General features: G+C 37.8%; 1 protein-coding gene across 1 annotated transcript; it reads right to left on the minus strand.

Annotated features, from left to right (window-relative positions):
• Positions 1–2,804: 2,804 nt before the first annotated feature.
• On the minus strand, positions 2,805–22,942 carry LOC126267289 (proteasome subunit alpha type-4). The gene is made up of 7 exons (XM_049972363.1): positions 22,820–22,942; positions 20,326–20,368; positions 7,706–7,868; positions 7,453–7,619; positions 7,239–7,369; positions 3,115–3,238; positions 2,805–3,029 (listed from the first exon to the last, which is right to left on the minus strand). The coding sequence occupies exons 1-7, from the start codon at positions 22,820–22,822 to the stop codon at positions 2,887–2,889; spliced, it is 774 nt and encodes a 257-aa protein (XP_049828320.1). The 5' UTR covers positions 22,823–22,942; the 3' UTR covers positions 2,805–2,886.
• Positions 22,943–23,324: the final 382 nt, after the last annotated feature.

Genomic DNA, 23,324 nt, shown 5'->3' on the forward strand with positions numbered 1-23,324 from the left:
TGTGCTGTCATAGAATTCCTGTACTGTGAAAACGAGACAGTGGGAAACATCCACAAAAGGTTGAAAAAGGTGTATGGAGATGCTGCTGTCAATCACAGAACAATTAGTTGGTGGACAAGCAGGTTACGTGATTAAAGCGGCCACGCAATATTGAGGATTGTCCTCGCAGCAGCAGGCCTCGTACTTCACACTCTCCAGACAATGTACACAGTGTTAACAAATTGGTGACTGCTGACAAGACGCATCACAGTGAACGAATTGTCACGCTACGCTGGGACAGGGGAAGGAAGTGTTTGCAGAATACTGAAAGTGTTGGTGTTAAAAAAGATTTGTGCCGGGTGGTTCCCAGGATGTTGACAGTGGCTCACAAAGAAATATGAAAAACAGTATGCAGCGAACTTTTGGAACAGTATGAGAATGGTGGAGTTGAATTTCTTGGAAGAATTGTGACAGATGATGAAACATGGCTCCATCATTTTTCACCAGAGACGAAGAGGCAATCAATGGAGTGGCATCATGCAAATTCACCTAAGGAAAAAAAAATTCAAAAACCACACCTTCTGCTGGAAAAGTTATGGCTATGGTGTTTTTCCATACCAAAGGACGCTTGCCAAATGGAACCGCCATAAATTCTAATGCATATGTGATGACGCTGAAGAAACTTCAAGCTTGACTGAGTCGTGTTTGACCACATCGGCAAAAGCAGGACGTTTTGCTTTTGCACGACAATACACAGCCACATGTCAGTCAAAAAACACTCGCATTACAGTCCTGACCTGGCTCCATGTGACTATCATCTCTTTGGGAAACTGAAAGACTCTCTGAGTGGAACAAGGTTTGAAGATGACGACTCCCTTGTGCACATTGCTAAACAGTGGCTCCAACAGGTTGGTCCAGAATTTTACTGTGAGAGTATACAGGTGCTGGTTCCAAGATTGTGTAAGGCAGTTGAGAGGGATGGAAACTACATGAAGAAATGAAAATATTGTTCCTAAAGGATGTATCTACACACTGTAAAAACTTTCAAACATGTAAAATAGAAGATGGATTTAAAAAAAATAGTGTGCATTTCTTTTGGAGTGACCCTCGTATAATATACTGAATGAGAAACATAATACACATTCTGGATACAGCTTACATTGTTTATTTGATAAGTCATTTCTTTTCTTTTTTTCCATAAGGCAAATCAGATACTCCTGAGCACTTAAGATACGGGCTAGCAAATTGAAAATTTTTCTCAAATTTTGCATCCGACACTTGCACATCACTATGGTATAGCATTCTTGAAGACTTCAAATAGCTATATGCTTACCCAGTGTTTCACATATTAGGTAGAAGGCAGTAAATGACATGTCAGTATTAGTCAACAGTTTTAGTTACCCAGAGCTTGAAAGGAAGCCCTCTTTTTGAAAATTGGAAAATCTTTTCTTTTTAGATCCGCTGTACCCTTCAATACCCTTATTTCTCTGTCTCATAACATTCAAGCATACTTTCACATGTATGACATATTACTAACTAATACATTCCAGTGGATAAAAACTAAAAGTAACACATGGAAGGTCATATTCAATTGGGTACATGTTTACAGCAAAATTAACAACACATTACCGAAGATCACATTGATACTCAAAACATGGTAAGGCACATTTTGGTCTGTTACATAACAGCACTGAATTTACAGATTCCGGCGCTGGTTCTCACCACTTCAAGCAAAAAGAATCAACAGATGAGATCATTCAATGAACTTGCAAACAGTGAAAATTAATCACAACAACTAAAACATGCAAAAGGCACAGAGCTGACTAAATCAGATTATGGAATCGGATGCCCTTCTAGAGAGGAAGACGACTGTAGGAAAACAATATTTTGCTATTAACAATAAAAGTCATCCTGAATATGATGCTGGGAGAAAGGCAGTACAACAATCTGTTGGTAATCAACAATTAAGTCACACGAAACCAAGATTTCAAAACTCTCTGGAGGTTTGAGCATAGAAATTTCTGCTTCCAAAAATTGTTTTCCCTCAGCCAGTTATCCAATATGTTTTTGTTTCCTGCAGCCTCCCTCCCCCCCCCCCCCCCCAACCCCACCTCCACTCCACTCTCTTTCACATACGTACAATGCAATACCAAAGCAACATAAAGCCTGAGCTTTCAGGAAAAGCAAAAAAAGAAGATAGTTCAAAGGCTACTGACACAGGTGATAAGGATTGTTGTATGCAATAATGAATCAAAGGAGGAGTGTTCAGAAAATAGAATAAAACAGAATGCAACAGTAACCAATAAATGAAATTAAAACTGTCACTCTGAAGTTACCACTGACATGAAATTTTCTTGAAGATTATGTTGTAGCTTGAACTCTCACCTTCATTCATAAAAGCCAACATTCTGCTTACTGAATCCTCCAACCATATCTCATGGCTTCACACTGTTACGATTTCCTTTTGAAACTCAATATACTTCTCTTTTCTGTAAGTACTCACAGACTGATGCTCTAAGTCAGTCTGTGGGTTGTGTATGGAACGTGTAATTGGTAAAGCACTGCCACAAAAATAAAGAAACAAATTCAATTTCTGAACCCGCACAAAGTTGCTTTCTTCCAGGAAGGTTTTGTATGAAGTAACGAATGAGACATATTGTCAACCAAATAAAAGCAAGAAAGAAAACAGACTAAGAATGATGGTTAAGAGCAAAAGAAAATGCACAGTTATAAAAATTCAGGTAAACTTTGGTAGTAAAGTAAATCAATAAAACAAAAGATATAAACAGGAGGTGGGGAAAAGGGTTAAATTGCTCTTCAGTAAATTGTGCAAAAGAATATCTTTTATATTTCTGGAAAACCATAGTTCAGAAAAATTTAAATATAACAATTAGAAATAAAATTATTTTAAGACTTTTGTTTTTCCTTTCTTGCTGCTTCTGCTTCTGCCTCTTCCTTTTCAAATGCTGCTATTAAATTTTCTACTTCTTTAGCTGGTAAGATGCGTATTTTTGTTTTCCCATTTTCACGTGTCAGTGTCGCCATTTCAACTGAAATAAATAATTTCAATAGCTTAGATTATGTGTTCCTTGTTCAATATATACAAACTGCCTTTGATAGCAAGTTCATCATTACCCTTTTCTGCAGTAAGTTTCGTCATGTCCAGAGTTTTGCTAAGGACTTTTATAGCTAAGGCCTGGGCATCCTTCAGTGTTGTTTCACCTTCCTTGTACTCCTGCTTTAAACTGGATACAGCGGCCTAAAATGCAAGTGAAGTAAAAATTATAAATTTTACTCAATAAATACATATTTTGTTCTAAAATATCATATCATTATCAGTCCTGTAGATATGACTACTCTTTTTAGCAAACCAAGTGTTATGTAACACTATCGCTTAGTCTAACATGTTTCTAAAATATTCTTAAAGGCAATTAATAATTAAAATAGAATTTTTAAAAAACCGGGACAAGCAGATAACTTAAATTAAAGTTATTTGGATAATAATAATGGAAGTTCCTGGATGGAGCAACACGCAAAATAAGAAAACGGGAACTACTCACCTGCTGTGGAACAATGCAACCACGCTGTGGATCAATACAACCACGCTGTGGATCAATACAACCACGCTGTGGATCAATACAACCACTCACCTGCTGTGGATCGATGCATGGAGCACAGTAGAACAACAGAAAACAGCATTCCCACTAGCTTTCGAGCACTACCTCTCTTTCCAGCAAAAGTACACACATTCATACACACAACCACGTAAATGCACCAGCAATCATGTCAGAGAAGTCTGACAATCTCATCAATGCAAATTTATGTACATGTAGATACTTTTACAACTCTCAGTGGTTGATACCCAAGGAATGCAGTGAGTAAGTACTCGCCAATATCGCCACAGTAGTGTTAAAAGTTGATACCATTGGGACAGATTATATGACTGCACTTTTTACAAGCTTCAAAATATGAGATGTGATGAGAGACCTTAAATTCCTATAGTTTACATTCCTTAACTACAGTAGCACAGTTGAAGGAACTGGGAGTTGGTCTCCTCTGCAGTTCACACAGGAAGATGGTTGCTCACGTGGCTGGTTTTCATAATGTGGCCAACAGTCTCCATAAATTGAGTAGTTTACACTCCAGGATATATATGCTCCCAGTGTTAACACTTAAATCATGGTATCTGGTGTGTTAAATAGTTTTACTTCAGAGTGATAGAACAACATTCTCAGGAAGCTAATCCTCATCAAAGGTGAGGATTGAACACTCCTGGGTCAACTTCATTGTCTGGCCGGCCTCAATGTAGCAAACGACATACAAAGTGGACCCTTCACCTCTCAAAGTTTTCACATAATTCCTCTTCTGTCTATAGCATTATATTCTGCTGAATAATCAGAAATCCTATGCCATGTTCAGGCTCTTATGGCGTGGTACAGTAGTAGGTACATTACTAAGTTACTTATGCTCCTGGCTGGTTTGGATACAGTGTTTTAACACTGAACCACTCCACAACTTGCGAAGGGTAGAGATTTCTCCAAATACAGTTTCACAGTTCTCCAAAGAGAACCTCAGTGTAGCAGATAGAATAAACCCTCCACCAGACTGGCTGCAAACCAGGAACTCAGGGGAAATGTTCCTGCTTTTCACTTTATTGTTGTATAGTTCTTAGGATCACAACTGCACTGAAAATGTTGGGTATGTCTGAAGAGAGAGCTGGAGCCACACAGCCACCAGTCGTCTCCGATTGCTCCAGGTATCTATCTAGGTATCTGTAGTGATGTTGCCTGCTCCGAACATGAGCCCTCTCTCCTGTCCCCCCACAAAATGTGCACCACCCAGCCCCACCATCAATGACTTCCTGGTCTGAAGGCCATTGCCCAGAGCCCACATGCCCCCAAACAGAGAGACATCTACTCTTCTGCACACACAGGGAGGTCACAGGTTAGGTGTAAATAGTGGGTTCCATGTGTAACCAAGGAACTGTTTTACTTACACAAACACACACGCACACACAGAAAAAAGGGCCAAGAGGGCCCTTCCAAAGGAAATAACCCAGCATTCAACTTAAGTGATTTGGAAAAATCATGGAAAACCTAAATCCGGATGTCTCAATGAGGGCTAACTGTAGTTCTCCCGAACACAAGAAGAGTGCCTTACCACTCTAGCACCTCACTTGGACCTGAAACCCAAGTTTCCTCAAATGACAATTCTGTAACTAATACAAAACAAAATCTTTATGGATTACATTTCATTAAGATGAGCAGTGCAACTGATAACAATTATGTAAAAAATAAACAACAGACTAACCTTGTCCTAAACTATGTCACACATCATATGCTCCATGTATCTCTCTTCTGACAAAACTTTGCCCACTGGTTCCAATTTAAACTAACAGCATGGCCCTTAAAGGGTAAGAAAGGGCTAGCAGAGGGACATCTGGTGCTGAGGGTGTTCAGTAAAACCTGTATCTACTGAAGGTTTCCAATCCGTCAGACTGACAAGAGTGATCTCATTTCTTGTCAACGAACGAAAGACGCACAAACAGATATGCATACATTAAATCCTCAGTATTCAAGGTAACTGGAACCGAGCAGAGCTCAAATTTGGGAAAACTACAATTACATGAAGAGTCATTGTTACTTTGCCTACACACAACTCCGCTGCTACCTTTTTTATGGTCTTCCCTCTGCCCAGTCTTTTTAGGTCAAAAACTTTCATTATCAAAGAAACAAATTTCCTCTTCTGGTTTTAAGTCGGTGCTCATACTGGCAAAATATGGCATAAACAATAATAAACACACAGAACAATCTGACTAACCATACACACTGCACTGAGCCTGGCTAGATACTGGCTGACTGGCCACTGATGAAACAACAATAGCACATAAAGCAGGTATGATTTTAACACTGTATACTGTAAAATCTTCTGGAAAAATTTAGTGTAAAATGTAAGAACTGTATCAAAATGATGTAAAAAACAAAGACATGGGACAAAGGAATTTTATTGGCATTTGTAAATGGATATACAAGTCGCATCTCAGATGCGACCAAACCAAATAACACTCAAAGAAAATTGTTTCTTTTATAATGTAGAAACTATGGTCATCTTTTTGATCTAACTGCTTTGTTTCTTATTGCTGCACAGATTGTAATATCTGTATGCTCTTGTTTTGATCGACTGATATATGGTCTGTACTGCTGGAAATTATGTACATTTTATCCTTAAAATATCACTTTTATTTTTTAAAGTTATATGTGATTTTATTTATGCAAAAATTAAGATCCCCCCTCCCCCCCCCCCTCTCTCTCTCTCTCTCTCTCTCTCTCTCTCTCTCTCTCTCTCTCTCTCTCTCTCTCTCTCGAGTATTTGCATACATACTTTCAGACAGAGATTTTCACTATTATCAGCCACTACTTACTAGATTACTAATTTTTTTTCTTAATATGGCCAGAGTGGCCCACTTATTCAGAAAAAAAGTATGTCACTACTCATGATGAGTTATTATGCAAGTACTAATATTAAGATTTTACAGAACTTCAGAAAATTTTAGCTGTACCAGACAGCTGAGTATCTTCCAACAGACGCACAGATAACACACTTATCTTTTGACAAAAGTATTAATATTGTTCTCTTTAGGTCTAAACAAAAGCTACATTACATCAGCAACACACAGAAAGGAGCACACTTTCCCTGTAAATATGGAAACAACATACTCTTGACTGAAAAATTCATGTTATATAAAGAGGGCAATGTCTCAATTAGATCATTGCTACCCATTCTTTGGAAATCCTCGTTATTGTGGAAGGAACAATGTAACATTAGGAATTCATACAACAACGTTGTAATTCTCTCTCTGTCATAACTAAGCAGGTATAAACTGTTGTCACTTTGTGTATAAAAGCCCACGACTGCAAATAATGTTAAATTACACAATAAATATCATTTCATATTATTAAATTAGTAAAACCCTTTTTTGAATTGCAATGTGCATGCAACATGGCTGCTGATCACACCCACTCCCTGTGTATTTTCGATTTTATCCATAATATTGTTTTGACTTTTTTTTTTAACTTATTAGTCATCTACCATCCACCTTGGACTCAACTTTCAATAGCATTCTATTGTCCCTCCCTCCTCTACACCACATTTTAAGTACACTTCCAGTGCTGCTTTTTTTCTCAACACAGAACTGCAGCAGAAGAGGGCAGAATATAGACAACAGTAAATAAATTTCATTAATAAAGCAGAATACTAACCGCACTATTGTTTCCAATGCATGTTGCCTTCCAACCACCGTAGTTTCCACTAGGGTCAGACTGATATAGCTGGTAACCATAATGCTTGTCCCATCCCATATACAAAATGGAAACACCAAATGGACGTTTACCTGATGACATGGCACACAGTAAGTATCAAAGAAACTACAATCACAATCTGGTCCAAAAGTAAGGTTTAAGTGAGATATGATACCTCCATATTGTGTGTACGCTTGCTTAACATCACATAGCCAGGAAACTAGCTGTTCACATGGTATTGATTCTCCATACTGAATCAGGTAACGTTGAGCTATCATTCTAAGTTCATTTGTAAGTACATTAGCATCTGATGTTATGCCTGCCACACTGCACACCATATCACTGGAACACAAAACAAAAATTTTAATCCAGATGGCCTGTAACACTCCAAAAACAAATATACAGTACAAACAGCTGTAAGAACTTACTCATTAAGTTTGTATATTTTCTCTGAGAAAAAAACTTCATCAAGAAGTTTGTTTGTATTTCTTCTCTCAGCAGCTAACAAAATTCCATCATTGGCTAAAATTCCCAGGCAAGTGCCAGCATGGCTGATTGCTTCCATTGCATATTCAACTTGATAAAGTCGACCTGAAAGTGTTTTTAAAAATGATTAAGTTATTCACGCATCACTATAAAATCACAGTTCTGTAACTTAATGATTATTGTGCAGATTTCACTATTGTAGTAAATACTTGAGGACACTACACGACAAATCATTGGTCCATTGTCCAGAGCAGCAACAATTCAAGAGAAGAAATTACCCACACCTTTCCTTCATTGCACTAGCATTTACAGTAATTAATGTAGTCAGTATATAGTTTACCTACAACAGACTAAAAGAACAAGTCCAATACCTTTTCAACCTCTTAACACCCAAATGGATTCAGATAACTGATCACAATCCAAATGTAGCAATAATGCAAATTTATCACAATCTAGATCATAGCCTGTTTGAGCTTCATAACTTCCCAAGCTATTATGCTGCTGGTGGTGGTGATTCTTTCAGAGCACTCAATGACATGCATACCAGACCCCTTTCAAAATATGAACCAATACTTAGAAACAATAAAGTTTTTCTCACAAGTAAACTTCTTTGGGCAATGGTCGATAGACTACATAAATGTTTGTACATGGGTCCACAGACACTATACAGTTTTCAAAAAAAAAACTGTTGTCCCTTGGGGGCCAATAGCAACTTCACAGTCATTACCAAGCAACATATTGCTTCATAATAACTATGAAGTCAAAACTGGCCTATAGCAAATAAACTGAAATTTGTGCAGCACATAATGGATAATGTTTTATTTTGTAGAACAAAGACTGTGTAGCTACTGGTCCATACTACTATTGGTCTCAACTCTTAGAGATTTTTCAATTCAGTATAGTGTTAACACCAGGTATCTGTATGGATGCGTTGAACACAATATTATGACATCAGAGTATGCTAATATCTCAGTCTGTTGAAACCTCTTAGATGGCTTCACAGGTTAAGATTCGAAGGCAGCTTCCCCTTTAGAACTGGGCTAGTTCTTGTGCACATAATATTATTGTAGTTTCCAAAGGCACAACAAAGCTAAAAGTGTGCCCAAAAGCAATGTGTATAAGGCCACCCACCCACGGAGTGACTGGAAAGGAATGTAACGAGCAACTAGTTGCCGACTAGCTTGAAACACAGTTCCGCAAACATGACAAGTCATAAACGAGAAACTGCAGTTGCCATGTGCAAGTGTGGAGGAGAGGGAATGTTGTTTGTTGCACCAGAACATCTTTTTTTTTTGTGTCGCTTGGCATGTAGAGCACAGATTCAAGCTCAGAGGAATATGTGGTTCTCTATTATGATGATTATTACATGTGAATAAGAAAACGCAGAAAATTCTGGATTCATTCATACATCATATGTAGCAGTCAAGGAGCTGTAACAGACAGATTCGAAATTCATAGCTTTCTAAAGAATGATTAAATACTGCTGCACTGATACGGCAGAGTTGTTTTCTTCTGCCATTACACATCATGACATTTACTTTGAAAACCCAAATATATTGAGAGTTACATACATGGAAATGAGATGATGATGGTTTATGCTAACTAAATCATTTGCATGTGGACACCATAATCAGTGATTTGTGGCTTTTCACTGTTAGTTTCCGCTTGAGAACATACTTTTACAGAACAAAAAAGGCTGCTAGTCACATAAAAGAATACTATCAGTATGATTTACAATTTTTTTGTGCTTTTGCTTCCATTAACAAACCAGTAATTTTAAAATTTTATTGTAAACAACAGACATACAGTACACTAAACATTACATGAAATTCTTTCCCCACTGCACACCACACTTTTTCTGTCAATTCTCTCCTGCAGTAGCTTTCTCTGTCAAATCTCTCTGCAGTAGCCTTCGAGCTTGTAGTTGAGTAAAATGGGATTCTTTCAACTTCCCATATGGAGCTAACGTTCACAACCTGCTCATTCATCTTCAGATTAAATCAATACAGAGTTGTTTTTGAGGACATGAGGCAACTCAGAGCACCTGGCAATGCAGGCATCAAGTCACCAGCAGCTAGTTGGCAATGTGTTGCAAGCAATTGATTTGAGTGGTGAGACTCTGTGGTCATGCCATCTACAGAGTCCTATTTAACTGCACAGGAAGTGATTCGTTGCTGGCCTGTTACCAACTCACATCAGCAAGAAGTTGCTTTTGAGTCGCTCTGTGTGCGGGGGGCCTAAGGCTTGCAGTTTACACTTCTGTTACCATGAATTTTCATCAGTCTTACACTGTGCATCCACCACTACCACTGATAGACCTATCCTTAATAATACTGCATGCACAGGGCACTGTTCCACCTGAGTGACAATTAGTTGTGCCATTCTGAGTGACTTTTCTACAAAAGAAAAAGTGAAAAAAACATTGGTAGTTTTACATCACTCAGATCTACAGGTCTGTTGACAGTTTCATTAAAATATTTAACTATTGTCCTTTGTTAAACGAGTTTTAGCAGAGTCATCTGCCAATTATATCACATCTACCATTAATAAATGCCCCTCACCACCACCACCACCACCAGGCACACCTTACCAGTCATCTTTCTGCCAAACACACCAGGATTTGCTGAGCCACTATGATTATAAATATAAATTTATTTAGCCTAGCAATATTCAGGTCACAAGACCCTCTCTTAAATAAAACCAGGCTTTCTTCATATTCTATTGATACATAACACGACAAGTGGCCTAACCTGTCATATTTTATATGATACATAACATTTAAAATGAGATGGTTACAACAGAAACAGTCACAGTTTAGAACAATGTGAAAAAGCAATTTAATACAGAAATGCAGAGAGAGAGAGAGAGAGAGAGAGAGAGAGAGAGAGAGAGAGAGAGAGAGAGAGAGAGAGGTGTGGGTGGGGGGTCGGGGAAAAGGGGGGGGGAGATAAAGTAGCTCCATCTTTATGTAATCAATTATCGAAGAAAATTAACTTGAAAAGGAACAGGAATAAATGTGATTCTTCAGCCATGGTAAGGCAGCTACTCACCAGGTATGAAACCACACAATTATGAATGTGTCTGGTCCCCAAGATCAGAGGGGAGACAGGGTGGGGTGGGGGGAGTTAGTACTCTCCCCCTTCCTAGTTACAAACCTCATGCTACTAATTCACAAAGAATTATCTGCATGGATAGACATCATACTTTAACAGAATGGACTGAATGGGCCAATCTGACTGATTACCAGCTATGCATAAACAGACAAAAGCTTCAGTAGGGGAATGTAGTGCACATGTTGGCAGCAAAATTTTTGTACACTGTATTGAGAATCAGTACAAAACACTAGAATTTATGTAAATCCTCACATTCAAAACTGCATGAATGAATGAACTTCTTACACTACAAACTGTTAAAGTTCCAAGTCTCATTGCAACATTTATCTTAATAATCAACTTTTCTGATACATTTTGCTTCCTGTCTTAATACTGTTTCAGCATCTGTATTGGATTTAGTAACAGTAATAAAACATAAATGACTATTCTGAGCAATAAGTGTTATGATTAAATGCAACATCATTTCTGAAAACAGGATGGTAAGAGGAGTCAACTGAAACTGAAATACTTTCTACCTATCTTTATGATATATTTTTTTTTTCCATTTTTGCATGACAGTAACCGCGTAATGCATAGATGTAGCATTCCTGTAAGGGTTAGGCAAAAATAATGCTTAAAACTTAGTTTGTTACGCTCGCCTACATAATTGTTAAAATCACTGGTTACATCAGCTGTGAATAAGAAATACTGTAGCACGTTATGACAGGCTCTGGCTTGTTCTACCTGTCATATGACTTAATAGCAGAAATAACTGAAACAGCCTTCGTAGTTAGTTCACGCAATTACAGTTAATTCAGAAAATATTGTTTTCAATTCGTGAGTTGTACTGTTTACACTGTAATAGAAAAGAACCACCCAAATCATTAACAGTGCCCAACACAATAAGAGTGTTAACAACAAAACTGGAAGCAAGCATTCATACAGAGCATTCAAGAATAATTAGCTTCAGATAAAGATATCAAAACAATCTGGGATATCTTTCCATTCCAACTTAAGTCCAGGCTATCCATACATATGAACAGTGCTGAAGATGTTATAAAGCACTTTTAGTGTCTCAATTTCACACTTATGCTCTAAGTATTTGGCATAGAAATGGTATTTGAGAGAGGGACATATTTTAAACATAAAGAGATCAACAGTAGAACCAAGCAATGGCCATGGCATTTTTGGATGCCCTTTCTTCCAGGATGGATCAGCATTTTGTTGACTGTTTCTCAAATGGCTTCCAAATTGCTTTAGTGCACTATCTGAAAAAATAGCCAGCACTTTATTGTAAGTAGGATGTCAAAGATGAAAGCATCAAATTATTTACTGAACTCTGGTAATGTGTCATGAGCTTACAAATATTTGCAACATATTTTCAGTTACTGACCAGACCAGGATTTCATAGCCAGCATGATGTGAGAGCAAGTGGTGGGTGCAGGCCTGTGAGCCATGACTACTGTACCCCTCCATCCAGGGTGAGGAGACTTGTGTAAACAAGGAAATCAATCCCGAGGGGAATGTTAGGAGGAAATAGAAAGTCTTTGTGCTCCCTGTCGCATAGCAGATCAACACAAATTGGATACTGTAAGCTTTTCATTTTCCTATTCCGTTGCACTGATAATCCTGTTTATTTTCGAACATGCCTAATGCTCCCTCTGTAGACAAATTAATAAATGACACGACAAATCTTTATTTTCTACACTTTCTTCAACACTGCCAAGAAAGTTACATTCAGCTATATGCTTGTGATATCTACACCTCTGTAAAGTGCTAAAGAATAAGCAACCAACTCTTTTGCAAGCTGGCTCTTAACGTCACCTGTCATTTTCTGTGCGGGGGCAAGATTGTCATGTCCAATAACGACACTGCACAAAACTGTTCTACATGAAGTGGACACAAATGTCGAGCTGCAACTACGAAGAATTCTGTTATTAATCGCCAGCTGTGAAAGGGTGCAAGGACGTTGGTAGAAGTAGTTCAGTTCTGTATCTCATCCAAACGGCACATTCAACTGATTTTTCTTTCTCTTCTTTGGAGAGCTTCCTTTTAAATTTTATAACTTTTTTTTAAATGCCCTGACATTTTCCATTTCGGAATTCTTTGACAATTTAAGACAAGTAGTGCCTTTGTAAACTGAACTTACTGAAATCATTCAGTGTGTCATGATACACTACACATTTTGCTTTCTCACTTTTTACATAAATAGATAAGATACTTCCCACTGTGGATTGAAATGCACACACACTGTTGGAGTGACACAATGCTAACTCATCATTGCTGTTCTTCAATGATACCGCTGTCAAATCTGACACTCCCTTATTTTGCAGTTGGCGATAATCCTGTTTTGTTGTGACCATATGCTGTGTGTGCCTTTCCCTACTCTCTACCATGTTGCAATGAGTCTGCTAGCAAGTAAGAGTGAGCAGGCTCAAGTGCTCACACTCTAAATCAGCAAACTGTTAAGCCCTGGATTAGACTAATATGAGCATTTATGTGGCATGTGTTTACCAAATCAGAGAAGTGTCTCAGAAGTTAAATGTATCCAACCAAGTAGTTGACTAAAACTATGTATTCCAAGGCTTTGGATACACAATGTAAAATGATGATTAGTAATTAACCACAAAACAGTTGAGGATATCTACTCATAAACATTAGTCAGATAATGCATTGTTTCAATTCCTTTACTACTACTGGTGTGGTGTCTATCTTAGCAAGTTTTCCATAGAAAGTGCTATGAAGTTCTGGTGGGCAACAGTTTATTTTAGTAAGAGTGTTGAATGGTACTGAAATACACAGCATTTCCAAATGATTTATCTGATTGTACAGGACTATGTATTCTGTATGAATAAAGATATAAAAAAAACTTATTGGAAATTTTAATTTTTGCATTTGAACTAAAAGCTTACTTAAGTGTCAATTGTAACTTGCCAGTTCATACCATTGCCGGTAGGGGTTGTCCTGGCACTACTAGCCTGCTCGTTCATTACCCAATGTACATCGAGTTGAGGTGACAGTAACACATAGCACCAAAACGAATTTTGTGTTCTCGACTTCAACAGCTGCAATCAAGTTACAACTGTGTGTTGTGAATATGGTCAACATTATTGCACTGCACTTCCCTCAAAGTAAGAAGCACACATGTCTCACATTGTGCCATTTGCCTCTAAGGTCACCTTATCTCAAGGCATGTGACTTTTGTGGATTTGTGGAAGACTTCATTTATGTGCCTCCCTCTCCAATGCCACATAAGAACAGCAATTAGGGCAGTAACTCCAGACAGGCTGGCTAAAGTATGGAGTGATTTTGACTATTGTCTAGCTTTCACACACCCGTGAGACAAATGGAAATTGTGATCCTAAACATAATTGTAAACAGTATCCCCAATGTATTATTGTGCAAGTATATAAAAGAAACACCCTTGTAAAATCTGATTGTAGTTTTGAAAATAACTTTGTACTCTTACATGCAAGCTTAAATTTAACATTAGTTTCTGTCTTTAAGTAGAACATATAGTCCTTTGAATATGGATTAATCTTTTTAAAAGCCCTTGTAAATGATTGTTCACCAGCTGAGACCTGAAAAGAAAGCCTCAAGAGCTTTTCCACTATGGCGTTAATGCCACGGAACTTCAACAGAACATCACAGCTAATTAGCTATTCATAACAGAATAGGCATGCCTAGTCCAGCATTACATACTGGTATCTTCTGGCAATGGACGTTACTCCAAACATCTATGAGCATCATGACTACTGTTCACTGACATTACTCTCTCCTCACTTACACCGTTGGAACAGTTTTCTTTCCAACTGTAGACAATGGACTTGCCAATGAATTCATGAATTATGGAATCCATTGCAAGTTATCATTTTCAGCCCTCCAATTCTAAGCAGCCACATGCTCCAACATCACAATCAGCATATTTAAGGTTCCTGCAACCTATATTCCACAAGTTGCCCTTCATGGGCTGTGAGAAATATCCTGTCACAATGGTGCACAAGACCGCAGAGTTTTTGTTCTGCATCTTGATATGCCTGTTGCTATGGTTTTTTTTGTTTTTACCAACTGTCATTTTCATTTGTAGTACACTGTTTCTATTTGAGTTTACATATTGTCATCTTGTCATATGGAGAGAGAGTTGTGGAGCTGCACACACTAGAAAAATGGGGTGCAAAGTAGAGAAACCTGAGTATTTCCAACATCATATTATGTTTGAGTTCAAATGGGAGAGTGACAGCACTGGAGGCAGCCAGAAACATTTGCACCACCAACGGGAAGTATCCCACTGGACAGACCATGTGAAGAAAATAATTTTCTCATTTCAAGGAGGATCATTTTAACATTAGTGATTCTCCACATTCAGGAAAACTTTGGTGTTAGATGAAGATCATTTAAACACCTTAATCCACAATGATACTTGCCAGTGTACTCAAGAGCTGGCATATATGATGAACTGTGATTATTACACTATAGTGTGATATTGCATGCATTGGGAAAGGTTCAAAAATCAGGTGCATGGATACCACACGTTCTCAGCCAAAATCATAAATATCAGCGGGTGGCCACTTGTGCACCTCTGCTTGCTCATCAAATGGCTTATGAACAACTCCGACCTTTCCTATCGTTACTGATTACTAGAAATGGTCTTTATGCTGATATATGGAAAGAGGTGTGTGGTTGAGCCCAAACAAAGCAGCAACTTCCCTTAAAAAGACCAGTGTGCATCCACGAAAGACAATGTTATGCATCTGGTGGAACAGAGACAGTGTAGTGTATCACAAATTGTTTTCCCACAGTGTAACCATCACTATTGACCTTTATTGTCCACGATTGAGATGTCTTGCAGATGCAGTCCAAGAACAACCAGTAAGACTGCATGAAGTGATGCTACTCCATGATACCACTGGCTTGCATTCTGCTAGATTGACAAACACATCGGAGTTGACTTGGGAAGCCATTTCACATCTACCTGATACTTCACCGTCAGATTTTCATCTTTTCTGCTCTCTATTGAACAAACCTCAAGGAACTTCCTTTCTGATGAAAATGTGCTCCGAACATGGCTTGGCAAGTTCTTTGCCTCAAAAGACGTGATTTTTACAGTTGCAGAATTGAAAAATTACTCCAGCATTGGCAGACCGTGGAAAATAGTGAAGGAAAATATATTATTGTTGACTAAAGTCTCTGTTATGTATATCTGTTGTCTTTATTAAACTCATGGAAAAACACTACAAACTCATTCACCAACGTGTTAAAAACAAAAAAAAAAACTGTACCATATGTTTAGAGGCCAGAACCACTCAGAGATATATGTTACTTTGTCAAGCTTTTACACTGTGCTTGCCTGTATGCCAAAGTTAAATACTTGAGGTTGCTTATAAGTATTTGTCTCCCCATGTTTTCTTTACCATCGGACAAATTGTGGTTTTGAGAGAATAAGTAAAAGAAAATGTCATGTACCAAGAAATCAGTAACGAAGGCTACAAATCATAATTATGCAAATTAGCTCATCAATATTAGGCTTCCCTCGAAAAAGATGAGACACACAACAGCTGCGGTGGACTATGCAGGATTAATTGTATCCTTCCTTCTTTTATTTGTTTATCTTTCAGCTGCAATGGTGAAAATGAAAGTCCAGAGTGAGAGTGCTGAACTTTCAATAATATCTGATAATCGCTTGATCATGCTTCACCAAAAGTAAGATTCTGTAAATAAGGTGTGCAGATCCACAAATGCCTGAATTACCTCAATCATCTGATTGTGGCAAACCCTTTTCAAACTTTCCTGCTTGGGTCATTATATCATCTTGTTTATAGAAGTGGCAAATTATATTTACATCTGCTGGAAGCAAATTTTGCATGGGTTACTCATTGGATATTTGTATGTGTGATGAGAAGCAGCAATATTTGTGAAGACAAGAAATGGGAGACTTTATAACCTCAAATTTCATTGTTACTAGTTTGTTTCCATCAAGTTCTAGCAGATTGAGGGGTAGAGCAGGTGGGGTGGGGGGATACACAAGTAACAGCAGCAAAGCATGATAGTGTGATTGTCAAACAGATAACGTAACTGAGATGTTTGAAATGAATGGTTCTGTAGGACATCCCAATCATATGGACTATAATCAGTTTAACAGTGATGTACATTCATTTGTAACTGTAGTGCTACATCTACATGACTACTCTGCAATTCACATTTAAGTGCTTGGCAGAGGGTTCATCGAACCACAATCATACTATCTCTCTACTATTCCACGCCCGAACAGCGAGCGGGAAAAACGAACACCTAAACCTTTCTGTTTGAGCTCGGATTTCTCTTATTTTATTTTGATGATCATTCCTACCTATGTAGGTTGGGCTCAACAAAATATTTTCGTATTCGGAAGAGAAAGTAGGTGACTGAAATTTCGTAAAAAGGTCTCGCCGCAACGAAAAACGTCTATGCTGTAATGACTTCCATCCCAACTCATGTATCATATCTCTCACACTCTCTCCCCTATAACGTGATAATACAAAACGAGCTGCCCTTTTTTGCACCCTTTCGATGTCCTCCGTCAATCCCACCTGGTAAGGATCCCACACCGCGCAGCAATATTGTAACAGAGGACGAACAAGTGTAGTGTAAGCTGTCTCTTTAGTGGACTTGTTGCATCTTCTAAGTGTCCTGCCAATGAAACGCAACCTTTGGCTCGCCTTCCCAACAATGTATCGGATGATCAAAAAGTCAGCATATATTTAAAACTTAATAAACCACACAATAATGTAGATAGACACATAAAAATTAACACACAAGCTTGGAACGACATGGAGTTTTACTAGAACCAAAAAAAAGGTATTGCTAGACGCGTGAAAGCTCTCTTGCGCACACAGTTTGGTGATGATCGTGTGCTCAGCCACCACTTTCGTCATGCTTGGCCTCCCAGGTCCACAGACCTCAGTCCGTGTGATTATTGGCTTTGGGGTTACCTGAAGTCGCAAGTGTATTGTGATCAACCAACATCTCTAGCGATGCTGAAAGACAACATCCAACGCCAATCCCTCACCATAACTCCGGACAAGCTTTACAGTGCTGTTCACAACATTATTCCTCGCCTACAGCTATTGTGGAGGAATGATGCTGGACATATTGAGTATTTCCTGTAAAGAACATGATCTTTGCTTTGTCTTACTTTGTTATGCTAATTATTGCTATTCTGATCAGATAAAGCGCCATCTGTCAGACATTTTTTGAACTTTTGTATTTTTTGTTTTTGGTTCTCCTACCTTCCAAAGCTCAGATGGTAGAGTACTTGCCCGCGAAAGGCGAAGGTCCCGAGTTCGAATCTCGGTCGGGCACACAGTTTTAATCTGCCAGGAAGTTTCAACTATTTCAGTGTTTGTTCTGTCTCTATTGTGCATGTATCATTTTAATCTACCTAAATAAACTATCTCAAATATTAACTGCTATAAATTAGTATTCATTCAGAATATATGAGGTAATTTTCAACATTGACACAATGTGAGCAAAAGTATCTGAACACCCCCAAAACATATGTTTTTAATGTTAGGTGCACTGTACTGCCACCTACTGCCAGGTACACCATATCATTGACCTCAGTAGTCATTAGACATTGACAGAGAGAGAGCAGGATGGGGTGCTCCACGGAACTTATGGACTTCTAACATGGTCAGGTGATTGGGTGTTACTTGTATCACACATATATACACAAGATTTCCATACTCCCAAACATCCCTAGGTCCACCTAGATAGTGAAAACTGGAAACATGAAGGGCCTCATATAGCACAAAAGCGTACAGGCCAACCTTGTCTGCAGGCTGACAGACCGCCAACAGTTGAAGGGGGGTTGTAATGTGTAATAGGCAGACATCTATCCAGACCATCACACAGGAATTCCAAACTGCATCAGGATCCACTGCAAGTACTATGACAATTAGGTGGAAGGTGAGAAAACTTTGATTTGATGGTCAAGCAGCTCCTCATAAGCCACCCATCATGCCGGTAAATGCAAAATGACACCTCGCTTGGTGTAAGGAGTATAAACATTGGACAACTGAACAGTGGAAAAATGTTGTGTGAAGTGACGAATCACAGTACACAATGTGGCAATCCAATGGCAAGGTGTGGGTATGGCGAATTCCCAGTGAACGTCATCTGCCAGCATATGTAGTGCCAAGAGTAAAATTCAGAAGCGGTGGTGTTATGGTGTGGTCATGTTTTTCATGGACGGGGCTTGCACCCATTGTTTTGTGTGACACTATGACATCACAGACCTACAATGATATTTTAAGCATCTTCTTGCCTCCCACTGCTGAAGAGCAATTCGGGGATGTCGACAGCCTCTTTCAACACGATCGAGCACCTGTTCATAATGCACATCTTGCAGCGGAGTAGTTACCTGACAATAACACCCCTGTAATGGACTGGCCTGCACAGTCCTGACCTGAATCCTACTGAACACCTTTGGGATGTTTTGGAACGCACACTTCATGTCAGACCTCACTGGCAGACATCGATACCTCTCCTCAGTGCAGCACTCCATGTGTTTGATCACAGTGTACATCTGCTGATGTTTCACAGTGTGAGATGCTCAAAAAGACTAAATACATAAGCTAGATTCACAGTGGCTTAAGCCATTTACAACAATGGAAAGGAAACCAAGGTATCGAGGCGAATTCACTGGAAGAGAAAGTGTGGCAAAAGAGGGAACAGAACCGAAAATGATGGGAATTACCTCACTCATTATGGATAGCTGAAGTTCAGGAGATGCTTTGCTAGCTGATCCCCCTATGTCACATTTTGATGCACTTTTGTAGCTTTCTCAATAACTATCAAAGACATCATTATTGTGCTATTTCATGAATTTAACAGGAAAGAGAGTACCCGTAAGAGAGACTTAATCTGGGTGAAATACAGTTTCATGCATGATCAATAATTTTCATACCTGAGTATATCTGAGGCGATCTTCCATTCTTTTGAAGGAATTCATTAAGCTATTAAATGAAAGACGTGTCCCAAAAACAGCTGTTCAGTGTTAATGCCATGTAAGAAATATGCAAGAATCTAACAGTACTTACATTTTAGCAATTTCTAAAGCAATTCTGCATGGAATATACCACGCAAGACCAAGAGCAGTAGTGTACAAAATTAAGTATTTGAGATGAAATGTGGAGGATACAGATGCTTTGACTTGGTATGTTTAATACTATTTTCAATTTATCTCTCCTGAATGATGCAGAAAAATAGTAAGTAAGGTGTCCAATCAACACTCATTACTTTGCACTCAATCAACAATCATTACTTTGCACTAAAAACAATCTGTTTCTTCATATTTCGAACATCTGCAGAACAACTAATTTCAGTAACATTAAGTCTAAATTACATGATTTCTACAAGATTACTTCATAACAATGGGAAGTTTAGAGTTTCATACACAGTGACACTCAAATTTGGAAGACTGTCAAACATACCTTCAGGAGAAAAAATCGTTGTTCGTGTATCATACCGGCGTGCCTGTCAAACAAATAAAACAATAATAATTTTAACAAATATTTTTAAAATGTATTCTACACAACCCAAAAAATTTCCATTTTTAGTCTTGTGTAATATTTCAAGCACACATTTCCAAAAGAACAAACAAGGAAGTAACTTTATTAGGTTCACAATGATCATCAGATACAGTTAACAAAACTAAACTGGACAACTTGAGACAAACTGATTTTATAATTATATGATAGCATTGTTAGGGACAAAACCAAAAATTTACAATTTTTTATGTACGTAGGTCTTAACATGAACTACATACAGCCAAGATTTGATGAAGCAAGCTATGTTCATCCGTCACTAAAGAAATAATAATGTAGCATCACAGGAACAACTCAGAAAACTGGATGTTAATGAAAAAATATTTAAAAGTTTTGTAATATCTGATAGATTCTTGAGTAAAAGAGAATCTTGTGGTTTTGTATAAACAAGAGACAACATTTATGAAAATATATCAGACATTAAATAAATTTACCTTAATGTAAGTGTTACAGATGTAATGCTTTAGTGTTAAAGACTTAACTTTAACTGAAGAACTGAAATTATACATGTTAAAATCATTATGTGATGATGATATATATATGAATAACATTCAGGTAACAGGGAACAAGTTTTTGTTTTAAAGCTTTAATTTCATTTCAGTGAAAGATAACATTTCCAGACAACCTACAGTATGCTTTTGTAAAGTTCACAACACTTTGAAAATGTGAACTTCACTGGTATCATCCCTTTTTGTCCATGCAAATTTATTCCCCACTCTCCTGGGGAATTTATTTGTTGACATTCTTCACAGACAAAAAATCTGTGCTAATATCCTATTCCATATTTCTAGTTTAACAATAACCAACTGACCAAAGGCAGAGAAAGATTGCATCATTGCAAATGGTTCTGAAAGAATTCCGAGTGCTTCTTCCTGCAAGAGGTGTGAAATGCATGTGTGCTATCTTTCTTAGACAACTAACCAGTTTTAACTCTATACTTTCGAATGGTGCAGACAGTGTGGACTTCAGTTTTTGGAAGAGATTTATATTGCTCCACTGCCGCTGTGACTGGTCAGCAAGGTTCTCTAACTCATTTTCTGGAACTGACTTTATATTAACTTCATCAGTTACAAATTCCACATGTTATACAAAGAATGATCAATCAGTAATGAGTGCTTGTCTAATTGTCATACACTACCACACATTATGCTTCAGCATTCCTCCAACACTATTAACAGCTCCCTCTCCATGGGATGCACAAAGCAAATATGAATTTAACATAAGACTACAATTTTATTTGCTGAAAGTTATATTGCCTGAAGTGTGCTGCTGTTTCAAGTGTCCATCAGAGAATATTTTCCATCACTTTAATAATAGAATTTGTCTATTCTCTAGTATTTTCTGAATAAAAGCACAGCAGCTTCTTTATCATGAAGCAGATAACCAAATATGATAGCATATGAAACTGGAATGGTAGCTGTGTAAATAGATTTGTTGGTTACTCCAGTGTGTGCTCTGCACCCCACGTTGATAAGCAATAGTGAAGTTCTAACTGAAATCAATCTCAAGAACGCAAATTATGATAGATGAATCATTCGGGTTTTGTCATTTAAAAGAAAAAGCTTTACTTACTTTTGATAAAAGGAAGTGACCAAGAAAATTCAGCAATTCGTTTTTCAACATTCTGAAACTATCTAACCTTTCTGCATTACTTCAGGTACTCTTCCCGTATTTTTATTATTCCGTCGATACCAGTTGAGGAGATCAACAAACAAAAAGCCAATGGGTTTAATTCTTCATACTTTTTTATTTAGCATGGAAATGTAAAGGAGCCTAATTTTTTGTTTCATTTAATATAAAATTACGTGTACGAGGCAAACTTTTTCGTTTGATTTGTTACAGATGTAATACCACAGGCGCAAACAAAATCTAACACTTTATGAAACGTGTCGTATAAGATCTCTTACCACTCTTCTGGTAAAGGATTCAATGAAATCGAGACACTCGTGTGGTACATGCGTATTAAAAACAAATTCTACTGGGCTTCGGAATTCTCAAATTTGGTTTCACTTATCACGGGATTATTCAGATATGATAACTGCAATTGCAATATTAAATAATCTATTTCTCCTCTTATTTTTATGTTTGGGAACACACATCCCAAAGTGGTTCGATACACGATTTTGACAAGAAATAAATGACAGTTCTCAAATACTGGTATTACATTATTTTGAAATACATGCAACGAGAAAGGAGAGCTACATAATTATGGTTACAACATTCTGAGGCTGAAACTGGAATTTTCTGTGTATAATTTAAAGAAATGCTACACACATACAATAAACCGCAAATTCGACACGGAGGGAATACGTGTTGCTTAAATCATCAGGTTCTATCGGGCACTCATCGATGGAAATTTATAAGCCCCTATGCTACTTACCATTGTTTTGAGATTTCAGTACACTAAAACTGAAAACAATCACAATATTTCTCAGCAACTTTGAAGTCGAATTACGAAGCAAATACACTCGACTCACGCTAAACAATTCACTGTCGTAACAGGCTCACCAACTTTTTCGAGCCAAAGCCGCTGTCAGAGTTATTAATTACAGGTTCGAAACACATCCTGAAAATTTCGGCAGCTTTTTTTATGAAGCCAGTTACTCATATGATTTCCCTTAGATAAACCATACGCCTGCAGAAGACCAGTGATTATCAGTTATTACAAAATAATATTATTTTTAATCACTATCACAAACAACTTTTCCAGCACATACCATTTCCGAAGTTTGTACCATTTTCAGATATCGTCGCTCTTAAACCATCTGGGAGCGTCGATATCAGTAATCTAGCATGATTAAACATAAATTTGTTGGTAGTTTAGAAGCTGCATGCTCAGTTACTGAGCATTACTGGAGAAGAGGTCCCAACAGGGATCAAGGCTC

Source organism: Schistocerca gregaria, chromosome 4 (assembly GCF_023897955.1).
Source record: "Schistocerca gregaria isolate iqSchGreg1 chromosome 4, iqSchGreg1.2, whole genome shotgun sequence".
In the NCBI taxonomy this organism is placed as follows: domain Eukaryota; kingdom Metazoa; phylum Arthropoda; class Insecta; order Orthoptera; family Acrididae; genus Schistocerca; species Schistocerca gregaria.

What these genes read in the sequence shown, in the direction of transcription:
- LOC126267289 (XM_049972363.1), bottom strand. An exon ending in AAAATATACAAACTTAATGA is followed by an intron (nt 7,620 to 7,705) that starts GTAAGTTCTTAC and finishes TTTGTGTTCCAG; the next exon opens with TGATATGGTGTGCAGTGTGG. An exon ending in AGCGTACACACAATATGGAG is followed by an intron (nt 7,370 to 7,452) that starts GTATCATATCTC and finishes CCATGTCATCAG; the next exon opens with GTAAACGTCCATTTGGTGTT.